Below are 17,855 nucleotides of genomic sequence, written 5' to 3'. Positions count from 1 at the left end.
GGGCATTACGCAAAGTTTTTTCCAATGCATACCATGCGTTGTGCACGTACCATATAAGCAGAAATATTAAAGCAAATGGACATGCGAAAGATGAATCAATAATACAATGTTTCATGCTCGTAGCTAGTGCATATTTGGTTGAAGATTTTGAGTTTTATATGGGGCAAATTGAGGCAAAAAACAGTAGAGCTGCCCAGTACATTCGATCATGTGACCCTACAAGGTGGGCACGTTCTCTTTGTCCATGTAGAAGGTACACTATCATGACCACCAATATTGCAGAAAGCTTGAATGGCATTCTGCTAGATGCTAGAGAGATGCCAATAGTAGCATTAATAGAGCACATACGGGATTTACTGCAAAGGTGGTTTTATGAGCGACGTACTGCAGGTGCAAAATTGACAAAGCCTCTGACTGACCATATGGAAGAGCAACTCAAACTACGAAATTTGGAGTCCATCGGACTACGTGTGAAAGCCATTAATATGCATGAATTTCTTGTGGAAGGTGGGAGTTTGAGGGGTACAGTTAATCTCCAATCAAAAACATGCTCATGCAAAGTCTTCGATCTTGATCAATATCCTTGTGATCATTGTATTGCCGCTTGCAGAGACCGAAAAATTGCTCCTTATGGCATGTGTTCTCACTACTACACCGCGGATGCATATCGTGCAGCTTATGCTGAGTCCATTTATCCTTTGTTAGATGAAAAACAGTGGCATGTCCCGGATGACGTGGCAAGTCGCATTGTTCTTCCACCAAGATGGACACGTAGGCGAGCCGGTAGACCAAGGATGCAACGCATACCATCGGAAGGTGAAGATGTTATTGGACGTAGATGTAGCCGATGCGATGGTGTTGGACATTATAGGCAGAGATGTACGAATCCATTGTCTTATGCTTCGAATTAGAAAGTTTTAATTTAGTGTTATGGTTTAATATGTTTTGATAATTATTTCATATCTTTTTTTTTTTTTTGAATTTAATCCTAAATGAAAAGATGCTTTCTGGAATTGATTTTCAATCTTTAGTTTACATATCATTTTATGAAATGTCCAAATGATTTTGAAAATAAAAACAAACATATATCAATTATATTTTTATTTAAAATGGTTATTGATTTTAAATGTCACTACATTTTTTGTTAATTCCATCTTCATCTTATATAATATTTGTCTCCACTCCCAATTTTTTTTACCCTACTATTAACTTATATAATCTATTAGAAATTGATTTTCCAAGTGGAGGAAATTAGTTTCTAATAGGAGTAAAAATTATTCAACGATTTCCGCTTGGAGGAAATGTTTTCCAACAGGAGGAAAACTATTTCCGCTTGGAGGAAAATTTTTCCACCTGGCGGAAATTTATCAAGAGGCTTCAATTTTTCTTCATATGGGATTTCCCACTGGAGGAACGTTTTTCCTCCATTTTTCCTCCAGTAGGAAAATTTTTCGGCCTATAGGAAATATTTCCGACAAGCGGAAAATTTTTTAAAATTTGCAATTGAGCTCTTAAGGCGTTTATGCATAACAGAATTCTAATAAATAAACATGACACATTTCCTATAAGGTCAATTACTTATCATTACATCAATACCACATTGTTATCTTTGTTAAATGAACATTATAAGCCACCATTATATTTACAATTAAAAGTCAAATATAATAAATAATATGCATCTATAAACATGAAAAAAGGAAAGAAAAAAGCATCACCACGCAGCTCTTATGCTAAGTTCTTTGTTGTAAACCTCATATGCATACTTCTTCCTAAAGAACTCCATGTTATCTTGTGTGAATGTCAATGGTAATCTAGCATGTAAGAATTCGATGGTCTTGAGTGTAAATATGCCACAGTCCTCTAACTCTGATTTTGTGCATCTCTTGCCGACGGAAACCATTACATTTTTACCATTTCGATATTCCCAATCACCACTATCATTTTGTACCAATGTTCCATTGTATAAAACCGCAATTACAATGTCATCATCTTCCATTTGACTACAAAATTAAATGAATAACGTTAAACTAAATCAATAAATATATAAAATTTTGAATAATATTAAACAAACATATTAACTGTATTAAAAAAGTTGATTCTGTTTTTTTTTTCGGGCCAAATATAGCTTTTTCCTACTGGCGGAAAACTGGCGGAAATTTGGCGGAAAACTGGCGGAAAAATGGCGGAAAACTGGCGGAAAATTGGCGGAAAATTGGCGGAAATTTGCGAAAACTGACAAACTGGAGGAAATTGGCGGAAATTCATCTTTTTCGCCAAATTTCCTCCGTTTTTACTGTTTTTCGCGATTTTTCAGTTTTACACAAAATTTCTCCCATTTTCAAACCATATGCCACCTAAAGTATCTTTAAAATCACATAGAATATCTCATAAATCAATTTCTTGCATACCCATATCAAATAAAAAGCTTAAAAAAGCCTAAACTAATAAAACTTACAAGAAAAAATAGAAAGAGAAAAAACAAAAAAATACATATTTCCTTACTTTCATCTAATAAGAAAAAAGATAAAATTTTTACCTGATTTTAGTTTGAGATCTGAGAAAATACAAAAAAATGAAAGTGAGAGGCGATGAGATGCAAAGAGTTTAGAGAAACCCCACGAACAGTTTTGTATAAACCCCACCTCCACGAACGAACGGCTGTGTAGAAGAAAGGAAAGCTTTTGTAGATAAGGGTACTTTAGTCCAAACGGGTAAAATATTGGTTAGTTTTTAAAAAAATAAAAAAATTTACTATTTTTCTAAAATGCAATTGTAAAGTGGCTAGTTATCGAAAAAACCCTAATTAATTCATCTACCGTCCAATTCCATGTCCGTCACGCTATAAATTTACCATGTCATTTACCACTTTTTTTTTTTTTTTTTTTTCTTCTCGTGAATCATGTGCCATTTGTCATACTATGTGATTAGGTTTGCATTATTTACGTCATTCCTACGTACGTCCAATCAATTTTTTGGAATAATTTTGATAACAAATTATACGTAAATATATTATTAAAAATTTCTATTTGTTTTTATTATTTATTTATTTTGGTGGTGAATGAAATTTCTGATTGTCTATGTATTGGTTATATTAAACAGCTTATAATTATGTTGAACACTAGGGCAAATTTCATTTAATTAGTTTTATCCTAATTATATTTAGATTTTATGCTGTTTAACTTTTTAATGACAATATATTTATATATTGTATCTTTTTTAGAAAAAATTATGTTTATGATGAATAATATTATAAAAATACAATTGTTTTTTTTTTTAACTTTTAATTCTTAAAATTAACTGGTATAAAATAATAGATAAGTCTATTTTGATAGGGAAAAAAAAAAAAAAACTAAGGTTAGTGATGATTTAAAAAAAAATGTGGAATCTAAATTTAATTAGAACAAAGTAAAAGATTATAAATGAAATTTACTCTTATCTTATTACTAATAATAATAAAAAAATTAATTGTACTCTACTATCTTTTAGTAATTAGAACAAAGTAAAAGATTATAAATGAAATCTACTCTTATGTTATTACTAATAATAATAAAAAAAAACTAATTGTACTTTACTATCTTTTAGTGCCAGAGATTTTTTATTTTCAAATTCACCATATTAAACCCTCAATTTTAAATTTTTTATGCAGTGGTCCATGAGAAAACTGAATCAATATGTAAGAAATCCAAATTAAGGGCTTAATATGGTGGATTTGGAAAGAAAAATATATAAATTACACAATTCTAAAATTAGAGAATAGTAAAGTGTTATTAACCCTAATAAAATATTCTATTATGCATAAACTAGCTGGTGGAATGTAGTAGATAATGTTTTCTTCCCCTCCCCCCCCCCCCAAAACCAAATAAAGTAGTAGACAATTTTTGTACACATTATGTATATCTCAAACCTAATTAGATGTTTAAAGTAAAAAAAGGTGTACTGTACGTATAAATATGTCTTTTTTTTTTGGTGAATACGTATAAATGTGGTGTGAAAATCGTTTGGTAACATTTTCTTTATATTGGGTACAATTTAAAGGAACAGTCGTACCTATGCAGACTTTATCATATGTACAAAACCCAGAAAAGATTATGCTCATGCCATCTTTATATCGAATAAAGATATACATATATATATATATATATTTAGCAAAAAAAAGATATATATATATATATATATATTTATAAAGATAAATTTTTAGGATTAAACTTCTTCTATTATTATCATTTTTGTGAGCTTGCCAAAGAAGAATCAGAGAATACTTTCAAAATGCAAAAAGAATCATGTGAAAAGCGATCTAGAGAGGATAAGGAATTATAAAAAGTGCATGTTTGCACTATTATTAGGACAAAGAATTATACTTTAAACAAGCATCAAAGAGGCACTTTGTCAGAAGTTTATAGTTAAAAATTTACAAGATAGAAAAAAAAAAATAAAAAAGATTAAAAATAAAAAAGTAAAATGAACAATCTTGTCCGTTCTTTGAAATTGTCTTTCGCCTTTCGATAAGAACAAAAGGTGGGATTTCAATTTAGCGATGAAAAAATTCAACTACATCGCCCTCTATTGAAGTATGGACCACAGAGAAATTTCAGTCACGCCCAAACCGCGTTGCTTAAAAATAGCTAACTCTATTTTATTTTATTCTTTTTTTTCTTTTAATTTCAAATTCTTGGGTTTTTCACATTATATATGTAATTTCCAAGACGCAACCAAATTTGAACAGCCAAGAAATTTTTAAATATTTGACCCACCTTGCATTAATTGACAATAATTGTTATTTTGTTATTTATTATTGTTAATGAGACTTTACTCATTGAAGGTGAAGAACAAAATCTTTTTCGTTTATATATGCTAGCTGTTTCAATATATATGTTTATAAAAATAACCTACTGTTTCAATGTTTTAAAGAATTTGACCCTAGCCTTGAATAATTTTGTATAATTCAAGAGACTACGTTTCGCTTAATTATAACTTTTCAAGGAGACTTTACGAATTCAAAGTGAAGGACTGCCTTTATGTTAGCAGTTTATGAAATATAAAATTGATTTATTTTTATTTAATAAATATTTTATTTCTAGTATTTCCGTATTATACATTCAAGCAGCCAGGTCTGTTTTAGGTTCAATATTATCATGCAGGATTAAAGACCTTGTAAAAGCAGTTTTGAAGGCTGACTTCTCAACTAGTAATATATAATGTTTTCCCACAAAAAAGAAGAAGAAGTAATATATCATGATATCTAACACATGATACCCACATTTAATTTTTATTTCACATTGATATAATTAATTACCTTCACTTTTTCACATTATGTTTCTAGTGAAAATGACAAAAACTAAAAAAATCATTTAATCTAGATTAACGAAAATGAGTTGGACTAGTGGATATAGATTTGGAGAGACAAAGCCAATTATTTATTGTTGCAATTAATTATGGTGAAACTTGTCCTATTTTTTAATTTATGTCAGAATATTTATATTATTTCAATAAAATAAATCTCTGAATTCGTATTTATAATTTTTAGACGCCATAATTTGAGATGGGTTAGGTGGTCAAGCCACCGAAAAAGCGAACAGAGGGATCTAAGTCCTAAGAATAGCATATATATTATACAATATAATAATACACCAGAAAAATAAATTATTGGCTTGTGTTATTGCAACCAACCTTTTTTTTTTTTTTTTTTAATATATATATATATATATATATATATATATATATATATATAAAGCGAAATGGGAAAGAAAAAAATAAGAAATGAAGCAAACCGGAAGTTACATTTAAGGACAAGCGGGGAAAGAGCAATTGGAAATTCTTTAGAGCTTAGTCAATGTCCACGTCCACCTCACATACGAACCTTTTGATTCGTTCCCCTATAAATACCCACTAGTGCATAATATCTCTATGCACAAAATTTATCATAAACTATTCTTTTTTTTCAGTGAAAAAACTTTGTTCTTATTCATTCCTTTCATATCATATATATTCTTTGGTTAGTTGGTGATCTAAATTAGATTAATCAAAGATGTTGCACAACATCATCGACACGCTGACAGGGCAGAATGGAAATAACAAGAGGAAGATCAAAGGGACAGTGATTTTGATGAAGAAAAACGTCTTGGACTTCAATGACTTCCATGCTTCGATTCTTGATCGTGTGCATGAGTTGATTGGCCAACGTGTTTCTCTGCAGCTTATAAGCTCTGTCAATGGCGACCCTGGTTAGTATTTTCTCTGATTCTCTCTCTCTCTCTCTTCCCCTTTCACCACTGCTTCCAAGCTTTTTTGTATTTTTCTGGGTTTTTAATTTTTCTTTTTCTTTTTTGGGTTTATAAAATGTCCATTTTACTGTTTGTTTTTGGAAACTGAATTGACCAAAAAAAAAACAATTGAAAAAAAAGAAAAAGAAAAAGGTAAATAGTGTAGGATGGAATATTGTAAAGTTTGTTGACATGAAAAGTAAAGTTACAAACCAAGAAGTTGAGGTCAGGATTTGCAGAGGGGCGGCTTTTCACGGTCCCAAGAAACTGTGATTATTTTGATTTTTATTTAAATTATTTTATTTTCCTATATATATATATATATATATAAAATATTATATATAAAATATTTATATATGCTGTTTTTTTTTTGGCTGAAAATTTATATATACTATTTATATTTATTATGCCGTACTAGTGGGAATGGCTTTACTTTTTCTTGTCTGGGACGTTAGAAACAGAGAATGTAGTACATGTTGTCCTGATGATCCATGTGCGAGGCTTTATTGTCTGTAATCGTGCTTGTAAAAAGCAGACTTGCTATACAACCAAAGGCATTAGAGTTTTGGATCAACGAACATGAGGTTTAGAAATTATTATGAAATGTTTAAAACATATATTTTGTTTGAAATCAATTAGCTAGCTACGTATAATTTTCTCTGCGTCTTTTAATTGCAATACTTAAACTCATAAACTAATAAAATGTTTTTAAATTTATCTATGTATTTTCAGTACAAGCTAGAAATTATTTCAGCATTATGTAGGCTAAATAATATATAGTTTTATTATTTTATTTTTTTCTTTCGACATTGTACTAAATATATATATATATATATTTCAATTACAAGTACATTTTTTCAAAAATATTTATTAGATTTTGGATGTTACCAAAATATATATTTTATTTTGGTGAAAATTAAAAAAATAAATATATAAATCAGGAAGAAAATGTTACGTACTCGAAGTCATTTTATATTCATTACCGCATGTTAGCACTGACGGATTTGTTGGGTTAGAAAAATTAATGCGTTCTCTCTTTTTCTGGTGAATAATTAATGCTTTAACCCAATGCCAACGCGAAACATGAAAGTGATATATTTCAGAATCATTCATCATAGTCATATTATATATAGGATCACATAATAAGGACAACAATATTCCAAACGTTCCAAAACAACGAGTCAGAACAATAAGTCAAGTGGCAAATTTTTTTTTTTCTTTACTTTTTTAAAATTAAGGTTGCTATTATCGACAACATTATACATATATTTTTTTTATTACTTTTATAATACCACTTTTTCATTTATCTTTTTTTTTTTTATACAATATAGTTATATTATAATATATTATATTATATGTTTTTGTCAGAAAGTTACCTACTCCAAGTTTCTTCCTCATTATTGTATGCATGTGAACCGCGTTTTAGAAATATTAATTAGACCATCTACCTGACCAGGTAAATGGTCATTGGCCTATTCTTGACAACCACTACTACTCCATCTTCGTGGAAACACGACCACGAAATTCTGTATATTTTGAGTCACAAATCATATAATAGAGACTAGTCATAGCCTTAATACAATTGAATTCTTCAAGTTGGTAAGACTTAGTGAAGGTTAAGTCAATGATATTTACAAACTCATGCTTATGAGTTATAACTCATCATCCTACATGCAAGCCGCTGTCTTTTTCCAACATGATTATCTTATTATGTAGATCTGAAAATTATTGGCTAATCTTACCTTAATTTTCACAAATTACTACTTCCAAACCTCAAAATGATATGCACCATGCTGGTAAAACTAATTAATCATGTGCCTAATACAAATAGTTAATCAATTTTTTTTTCTTAATATGGTTGTGTTTTTTGTATATAGCACATGGATTGAAGGGGAAGCTTGGAAAAACAGCTTACTTGGAAGACTGGATTACCACAATCACCCCCTTAACAGCAGGAGAGTCTGCATTCGAGGTTAACTTTGATTGGGATGACGAAATAGGAGTTCCAGGAGCATTCTTAATCAGAAACGATCACCACAGCGAATTCTACCTCAAGACTGTCACATTGGAAGATGTTCCTGATGAAGGTCATGTCCATTTTATCTGCAACTCATGGGTTTATCCTACAGAAAAATACAAAGAAGACCGCATTTTCTTCAGCAACAAGGTAATGAATTGGAAGAAGAAAATAATTTATGTGTTTGGTTTTACGAAGTCAAAATGCATGAGAGTATATAGGAGTTTTATGCTAAACTTGATGCAATGCATTTTCATGGCAGACATATCTTCCAAGTGATACACCGCTTCCACTACGCCAATACAGAGAAAAAGAACTGGTGCAATTGAGAGGAGATGGAAAAGGAGAGCTCCAAGAATGGGATAGGATCTATGACTATGCTTACTACAATGATTTGGGGAATCCAGATAAAGGTTCAAAATATGCCCGTCCAGTTCTTGGAGGGTCTAGTGAGTATCCTTACCCTCGAAGAGGAAGAACAGGCAGAGCACCAACAAAGACAGGTCAGAGACAAATAGGAATTTGGGATTAGCAATAATTTGGAATTATGATTACCAATGTTCGTATCATTAACACCAATATTTTCTGTTTGTAAATGCTGTACAGATCCTGAAAGTGAGAGTAGGCTGAAGCTTCTTAAGAGCTTAAACATATATGTCCCAAGAGATGAGAGATTTGGTCACCTGAAGATGTCAGACTTCCTTGCTTATGCATTGAAATCTGTAGCTCAGGTCCTTAAACCTGAGTTTGAAGCTCTATTTGACAGCACGCCAAGTGAGTTTGACAGCCTCAAAGATGTCAATGACCTTTATGAAGGAGGAATTAAGGTCCCTGAAGGAATACTTGAAAATATCAGGGATAACATCCCAGCAGAGATGCTCAAAGAAATTTTCAGAACTGATGGTGAACAAGTCCTCAAATTCCCTGTGCCACAAGTGATTAAAGGTTTGCTACACAACATTTTCAAGGATTTCCCTTTCATATGCAATTCTCAGTAGTCTAACTGTCATGATTTATTACTTTGGAGCAGAGGATAAAACTGCTTGGAGGACTGATGAAGAATTTGGAAGAGAAATGCTGGCTGGAGTGAACCCTGTTGTCATTCGTCGTCTCCAAGTAATTTATTAGCACTATATCCTTTAAAACTAGAACTTATTTACAATCATAATGGACAAAAAAAAAATGCAAATCTTAGACTTTTTTTTTCCCCCTGAATGATATACTTTTCTTTTACCACGTTTAATCATTGTTTCATCTAATTTGACTGCAGGAGTTCCCACCAACAAGCAAGCTGGATCGTGAAGTTTATGGTGATCAAACCAGTGCCATAACTGAAGAACACATAAAGGGTAACTTGGATGGGCTCACTGTAGATGAGGTAAAATTGCTAGCTTGTTTTTCGTTGAAGAAGTTTCTACTTTTAATCATGATGACTAAAATGTATATGGTTGAAAACAGGCAATCAAGAAGAACAAGTTGTTTATATTAGATCACCATGATGCATTGATGCCATATGTGAGGAGGATAAACTCAACAACAACGAAGATTTATGCCACCAGGACCATCCTTTTCTTGAAAAATGATGGGACTTTGAAGCCATTGGCAATTGAATTAAGCTTACCACATCCTGATGGTGACAAATATGGTGCAATAAGCAAAGTATTTACACCAGCTGAACATGGTGTTGAAAGTTCAATTTGGCAACTAGCTAAAGCTTACGTGACTGTGAATGACTCTGGTTATCATCAGCTCATTAGTCATTGGTATACTTTGTCAAAGAAACTTCAATCGAAATCATTTGGATTTGTTCTATATTTTGAATTGGGTTTTTGAAATTTTTTTCATTTTTTGGTTGGTCACAGGTTGAATACCCATGCTGCCATTGAGCCATTTGTTATAGCAACCAACAGACAACTTAGCACGCTCCACCCCATCTTTAAACTCTTGGAGCCCCATTTCCGCGACACCATGAATATAAATGCATTTGCCAGGCAGATTCTCATCAATGCTGGTGGAATTCTGGAGATGACAGTTTTCCCGGGAAAGTATGCCATGGAAATGTCATCGGTACTCTACAAAAACTGGGTTTTCCCTGAGCAAGCCCTGCCTGCAGATCTTATCAAACGGTAAGCAAAAAACCTTGATCATGGTAACAAAATGAGGGGTTAATAATTCATGTGTGATTTTGGGGTAAATGCATGGTGACATAAATCAAATTGGGACTAAAGGAATTTTCTTTTTCCTTAAAAGGTTCAAACTAACAAAACTATTCCTTCTCTTTATTCAGAGGAGTGGCAGTGAAGGATCCAAAATCCCCACACGGCGTTCGCCTGCTGATAGAGGACTATCCATATGCTGTTGATGGGCTTGAAATCTGGTCTGCTATTAAAACATGGGTTGAAGACTATATCCCCTGCTACTACCAGACAGATGAGATGGTCCAGAATGACGCAGAACTCCAATCCTGGTGGAAGGAGCTCAGAGAGGAAGGCCATGGTGACATGAAAGATAAACCTTGGTGGCCAAAAATGCAGACTCGTGAAGAGCTGGCAGAGTCATGCACCATAATCATATGGATTGCTTCTGCTCTCCATGCAGCTGTCAATTTCGGACAGTACCCTTATGCAGGCTACCTTCCAAACCGCCCTACAATAAGCCGCCGGTTCATGCCCGAAAAGGGAACTCCTGAATATGATGAGCTCGAGTCTGATCCTAATAAGGCATTCTTGAAAACCATTACTGCACAGCTTCAGACCCTTCTTGGGGTTTCCCTGATTGAAATATTGTCAAGGCATTCTACTGATGAGATCTATCTTGGACAAAGGGACAATCCTGAATGGACATCAGATGGGAAACCATTGAAGGCCTTTGAGAAGTTTGGAAACACATTGGCAAAGATTGAGGAAAGAATCATGCAGAGGAACCAGGATGAGAAACTGAAAAACAGAGTTGGCCCCGTTAAAGTTCCTTACACTTTGCTGTTTCCTACTAGTGAAGGTGGACTTACTGGCAAGGGAATTCCCAATAGTGTCTCGATCTAAAGTTTCTCTAACCTATTTGTTTAATATGAGGAGGGAGGGAGAACTCTGTTTGTTTTTATTTATTTTCTAGAGGTTTTATTATTGCTAGGGAAAGGGTATTGAGATTGGCCGTCGATTTGGATATTCACTTAGAATAAAGCCATGTGCAGCTACAAAGCTTTTAAAGCCCTTCTTGTTAGCTCTATTCTACAGGTTGTGTTGAAGATGGTTAATGTTAGCTGGTTTGTGTAAAATATATATATATATATATATATATATATATATTGAGAAAAAAAATTGAGTTTATTCTTTATTGAAATAATCCCTTAAATAATTTGTAACATTTTGAACCAATGAAATTACCTATTTTATTGTTAAATGAAATGCCCATGTATCCAAAATCGACAAAGCATGATTGAACAAATCAAAAAAAAAAAAAAAAAAAAAAAATGGAAAGAAAGAAAGAAGTAAGAAAGAAGGGAGAAAACAACAACAAATGAGGACTAGAGAGGATAAGGTAAGTTTGACCATTTAAGTAGGAAATATCAATTGTAAAGATTAAAAAGTGGAGGCAAAAAGACCAGGGGTTGATGATGGAGAAAAGGAACAGCTATTTTAGGTAAAGTAGGAGATGAAAAGGGAAAAGACAAGCTTCCTCAATGCATGGAAAACCAAGAGACATGTCCTTTTGCAATTTACAGAGTAGCAGTATATATAGGGATAAGAATTCGAACAGAGTTGTATTGAACAAAGTAAGAAAAGAATCGGAGGGTCATTTTTATGTCCAAAAGTTGACGTAGCTAGTGTCCATTATATAAGAAGGAAGAAAAAAAAAAAAAAAAAAAAGAAAATGACTGGGAATAATGGGAGTACGAGGAAGATAAAAGGGACAGTAATTTTGATGAAGAAACATTTCTTAGACTTCAATGACTTCAATGCTTCTCTTCATGATCGTGTGGATGAGTTGTTGGGCAAAAGGGTTTCTCTGCAGCTCATCAGTTCTGTTAATGCTGACCCTGGTTAGTCTTCTTTCTTCCTCCATTAATGCTTCAATTTTTGTTCATTGTTTTTGCGATAAGTATCTCTCATATGGTCGTATTTTAGAGAGCTATGAAGATTTGGCTGAGTGGTTCGTTCACACTTCAAAGTCACAATGAAGTGGGAGTTTTGGACTATTGTCATTTTTGTTTATCTTCTCCTTTTATGCAATATAAAAGCAGAGCTCCCTTATAGACCATGGCATTGGAGTTGAGCTCAATGATAATGGGGGTCACAAACGTTACTAGTTTGGAATTGTTTAGCATACATAGTCACATAAATATTAGGCTTTTTATGTTTTTATTTTTTTCCCTGCCCTTTTATTCTTGGAGAAAAATTAATGGACAGTGATAAAGAGATCCAAAGTAATAAAGAAAGGATCACAAATATATTTCTAAGAATGAGTCGTGGACCATTTTTCCTTATAGCTCTTTTGCATTGACAATATCTAGACCCGTTTGCATGCGAACTGATTCTTAGTATTACATTTTGACCATTTACTTGAGGATCATTAGGTGCATGATCATTGGCCTGTTCATCTTAACTACTGTTTTTTAATTTTAATTTTAATTTTTAATGAGAATGCAATCTTGAATTTTGTATAATTTAAGATTTTTTGCAATCTTGAATTTTGTATAATTTAAGATTTTTTCTTTTTTTTGGGTGAATTGTATAATTTGAGTTGCAAACATATCAAAGACAAACTTTTCATTGGATAGAAGGTAGAGATTAGTTCTAGCATAACACAATTAACTTCATAACAGGATTAAATTTTCAAGTTGAGTAAGTAATATTGATTGCAAAATTAATGATATATATATAAAAAGTGCATGCTTATTAGCCATCTCATATTTGTTTTTTTTGCTAACACATTTATCATATTATGACAATCAACTTGTAAAGACTAATCTTACCTTAATTTGGACGGAACTACTGCACATCCTGAAAATGGTGCACCATGCTAGTAGAAAGTGTTGGTTTTAGTCTGATAGATGCTATATTTGTCTCCAAACATCTGGCTAATCAATTTTTCTATCGAACGGGTTGTGTTTTCTAGAAAACGGGTACAAAGGGAAGCTTGGAAAGCCAGCTTACTTGGAAGGCTGGGCTACAACAATCACCCGTGTAACAGCAGGCGAATCTGAGTTCAAGGTTACCTTTGATTGGGAAGAGGAAATAGGAGTTCCAGGAGCCATCCTAATTAAAAATGGTCATCATAGTGAATTCTACCTCAAGACTGTCACAGTGGAAGATGTTTCTGGTGGTGATGCTCATGTCCATTTTGTTTGCAACTCATGGGTATACCCTGCCACCAAATACAAAGAAGATCGCGTTTTCTTCAGTAACAAGGTAATGTACTGAACATAATAGTAATATATAGATATATAATCCCTTCAACCCCTGGAAAATATAAAAAGCTAATGTATTAGAAGTAATCAATTAAGGAAGACAGTGACTGCGTTCGAATTTTTTATGTTATAACATGCCTGAGGGAGTGTGAATTGTATACTAAACTTCATGGAATACATTTCTTGCAGACATATCTTCCACATGAAACACCGGCTCCACTACGCCAGTACAGAGAGAATGAGCTAGAGATTTTGAGAGGAGATGGAAAAGGACAGCTCCAGGAATGGGATAGGGTCTATGACTATGCTTACTACCATGATTTGGGGAATCCAGATAAGGATTCAAAATATGCCCGTCCAATTCTTGGAGGGTCTAGTGACTATCCTTACCCTCGAAGGGGAAGAACAGGCAGGGAAACAACAAAGACAGGTTTGAGAATTATGCATAACTTTTTGAACTATTACTAGAAGAGAAAAATAGGAATTTGGGACTTCATATATATATATATATATATGTATATACATATTATATATTTTTTTATGTTGCTGGAGATGTTGAGAGGAGATGGGGGTAGGGAGTAATTAAAATATTTTTACAATTCTTGTTTTTAACATCAATATTTTCTGCTGTAAATATCAAACAGATCCTAATTGTGAGAGTAGGCTGGATCTTCGTCTGAGCTTAAACGTTTATGTTCCAAGAGACGAGCGGTTTGGTCACTTGAAGATGTCAGACTTCCTTGCTTATGCACTGAAATCTGCATCTCAGGTCCTTAAACCTGTTCTACAAGATCTATATGACAGTACACCAGGCGAGTTTGACAGTTTCCAAGATGTAAATAATCTTTATGATGGTGGAATTAAGTTGCCTAAAGAAAAACTTGACCATATCAAGGAAAAAATTCCCACTGAGATTCTCAAAGAAATTATCCGAACTGATGGTGAACAATTCCTGAGATTCCCTACACCACAAGTGATTAAAGGTATACTAGACTACTTTTTTAAACCCTCAAGGATTATAAGTATTATATATGTCCTTTCATATGCTATTTTCCTTTGTTTAATTGTCTTAATTATTTGGAGCAGAGGATAGGTCTGCATGGAGGACTGATGAAGAATTTGGAAGAGAAATGCTGGCTGGAGTGAACCCTGTCATTATCCGTCGTCTCCAAGTAATCTTTCAAAAATTCATTATTCAATTCCTGAAACTAATTGCAACTATAACAAACAAAAAGAAAATGAAATTTTTTTTTTTTTTTTATAGTTGTTCAGAGTAATCAAGTTTTTTGTCATTCCCTCTATCTTCAATGACAGCTAAATACATGTTAATGATTTCAAAACTTTAATCATTATGACATATAATTCAACCACAGGAGTTCCCACCAACAAGCAAGCTAGATCCTGAAGCTTATGGTAATCAAAACAGTGTTATAGCTGAAGAAGACATAAAGAGTAACTTGGATGGTCTCAGTGTAGATGAGGTAAAATTTCTAGTTTGTTTCTTCATAAAAGAGTTCTACCTCCTATCATAATGACTAAAATGGGTAATATTTGAAAACAGGCAATCCAGAACAACAAGTTGTTTATATTAGATCATCATGATGCATTGATGCCATACCTGAGGAGGATAAACTGTGATTCGACAAAGATCTATGCCAGCAGGACAATCCTTTTCTTGAAAGATGATGGAACTTTGAAGCCATTGGTTATTGAATTAAGCTTACCGCACCCTGATGGTGATCAATTTGGTGCACAAAGCAAAGTGTATACACCAGCTGAGGAAGGTGTCGAAAGTTCAATTTGGCAACTGGCTAAAGCTTATGTGGCTGTGGATGATTCGGGATATCATCAGCTAATTAGCCATTGGTAATACCCTGTCAAAGAACTTATAATTAGTTAAATAAGTTCGATATTCTTTGAAATCAGTATCTTTATAATTTTCAATTTTGGTTGTCCACCAGGTTGAATACGCATGCTGTAATTGAACCTTTTGTGATAGCAACAAACAGGCAGCTTAGTGTGCTCCACCCAATTTTCAAACTTTTGCAGCCTCACTTCCGTGACACCATGAATATAAATGCACTTGCAAGGCAGACTCTCATCAATGCTGGTGGATTTCTGGAGTTTACTGTTTTTCCAGGGGAGAATGCAATGGAATTGTCATCAGCAGTTTATAAACACTGGGTTTTTCCAGAGCAAGCACTGCCAGAAGATCTCATCAAGCGGTAAGCTTTGAGTCTAGACCATGGTGACAAAGCCAGGGTTTATAAATTTGGCTTAATGTGCAAGTAATGCTAGTCTTAGAATGAACTTTTGTTTATGCACTAATAAAAAGCTAAAAAAGCATTGTGGTTGTGTTCATATTTCAATGACAATGCTATTCCTTCTCTCTATTCAGAGGAGTGGCAGTAAAGGACTCAAATTCTCCACACGGTGTTCGCCTGCTTATAGAGGACTACCCATTTGCTGTTGATGGGCTTGAGATCTGGTCTGCCATTAAAACATGGGTTGAAGACTATTGCTCCTACTACTACCAGACAGATCAAATGGTTCAGGAAGATGCAGAACTTCAATCCTGGTGGAAGGAGCTTAGAGTGGAAGGTCATGGAGACTTGAAAGATAAACCTTGGTGGCCAAAAATGCAGACACGTGAAGAGCTTGTAGAGTCATGCACCATAGTCATATGGATTGCTTCTGCTCTCCATGCAGCTGTCAACTTTGGACAGTACCCTTATGCAGGCTACCTTCCAAACCGCCCTACAATAAGCCGCCGGTTCATGCCTGAAAAGGGAACTCCTGAATATGATGAGCTTGAGTCTGACCCTGATAAGGCATTCCTGAAAACCATTACTGCACAGCTTCAGACACTTCTTGGGGTTTCCCTGATAGAAATCTTGTCAAGGCATTCTACTGATGAGATCTATCTTGGACAAAGAGACACTGCTGAATGGACGTCAGATGAAGAACCATTGAAAGCCTTTGAAAAATTTGGAAAGAAACTGGCTGAAATTGAAGATAGAATCATGGAGAGGAACAATGATAAGAAACTGAGAAACCGAGGTGGGCCAGTTAAGATGCCATACACTCTGCTCTTTCCGACTAGCAGCGAAGGTGGACTTACTGGCAGAGGAATTCCCAACAGCGTCTCCATCTAAAGCTTATCTAATTTTATTTTGTTATTTGAGTTTTTTCATTTTATATGATGCCCTTATACTTAGGTAGTTAATTTGTAATAAGCATGGAATACATTAGTCTTGGAAAAATATCCCATAGAAACAGAACATTAGTCAAACACATATTAAGAGTGCAATAACCTCAATGGATCTATAGACAGACATTGTAAGCCTCCAAATCAATGTATATTCAGCAAAAGAGTGTAATGCAATGTCATTTTTCTTTTTTACATATCCATTAGGAATGTAGACTTAAGTCAAAGATAAAAAGGGGCTTGGGAATGTAAAATTTATTTTTACCAACCTACCCTGTACATGACCTTCGTATGATCTTCATTCCGTTAGATCTTTGATGTTAGTTATCTATTGAAAAAAGATAGTTTAGGGTGAAATATGGAAGTTTTTATAAAATTGGGGGTGTAGATTTGATAACATAGTAAACTTCAGGGATATGCGAAGTGTAATTAACCATTATTTTGTAATATGGCTAAAAAAAGGGAGATCTGGGTTGGCCTTGGATTTGATAATTTACTTAGAATAAAGGTCTGTGTAGGTACGTACTAAGCCTTTTAAGCCCTAAATATGTAGGTTGTGTTGAAGATGATTAATGTCGGATGGTTCTGAAAATAAATGTGAAAAACAAATAAGATAAAATTAATGTAGAAAACGTGTTTAAAGATATAAGGTAAGGGAGGGAGAGATAAGTTTGGTAAGCAATTCATCGTAGAAAATATACAAATGTAAAAGACAAAAGATAAGTCAATGTAGAAAAGATGTGTAAAAGGGTAAGCAATCCAGTGTACATATATATATATATATATATATATATAAAGACTCGATGTAAGTTAATGTAGAAAACATGTGTAAAAATATAAGGTAACGGAGGGACAGATGTGGTAATTAAGCAATTCAACATAGAAATAATTTGGAAAACTATAGAAAAAAAGAAAATGTTGAAAATGAGGAGGAGGAAGATAGAAGGGAGCAGTGTGGTGTTG

At 33.5% G+C, this 17,855-nt stretch overlaps 2 protein-coding genes across 2 annotated transcripts; both read left to right on the top strand.

Annotated features, from left to right (window-relative positions):
* The first annotated feature begins 5,894 nt into the window (after positions 1-5,894).
* LOC107412008 (probable linoleate 9S-lipoxygenase 5) lies at positions 5,895-11,566 on the top strand. Its single transcript, XM_048468291.2, has 9 exons — positions 5,895-6,221; positions 8,138-8,427; positions 8,540-8,780; positions 8,884-9,222; positions 9,308-9,393; positions 9,548-9,655; positions 9,736-10,040; positions 10,140-10,403; positions 10,565-11,566. Exons 1-9 carry the CDS (start codon positions 6,026-6,028, stop codon positions 11,316-11,318), a joined length of 2,583 nt encoding a protein of 860 aa, XP_048324248.2. The 5' UTR covers positions 5,895-6,025; the 3' UTR covers positions 11,319-11,566.
* Positions 11,567-11,699: 133 nt separating this feature from the next.
* Positions 11,700-17,087, top strand: LOC107412009 (probable linoleate 9S-lipoxygenase 5). Its single transcript, XM_016019700.4, has 9 exons — positions 11,700-12,316; positions 13,393-13,685; positions 13,874-14,114; positions 14,329-14,667; positions 14,771-14,856; positions 15,058-15,165; positions 15,246-15,550; positions 15,646-15,909; positions 16,083-17,087. The coding sequence occupies exons 1-9, from the start codon at positions 12,148-12,150 to the stop codon at positions 16,837-16,839; spliced, it is 2,562 nt and encodes an 853-aa protein (XP_015875186.3). The 5' UTR covers positions 11,700-12,147; the 3' UTR covers positions 16,840-17,087.
* The last annotated feature ends 768 nt before the right edge of the window (positions 17,088-17,855 follow it).

The sequence above is a fragment of the Ziziphus jujuba genome, chromosome 10 (genome assembly GCF_031755915.1).
Source record: "Ziziphus jujuba cultivar Dongzao chromosome 10, ASM3175591v1".
Classification (NCBI taxonomy): Eukaryota; Viridiplantae; Streptophyta; class Magnoliopsida; order Rosales; family Rhamnaceae; genus Ziziphus; species Ziziphus jujuba.
This window is presented reverse-complemented; position numbering and strand designations above follow the sequence as displayed.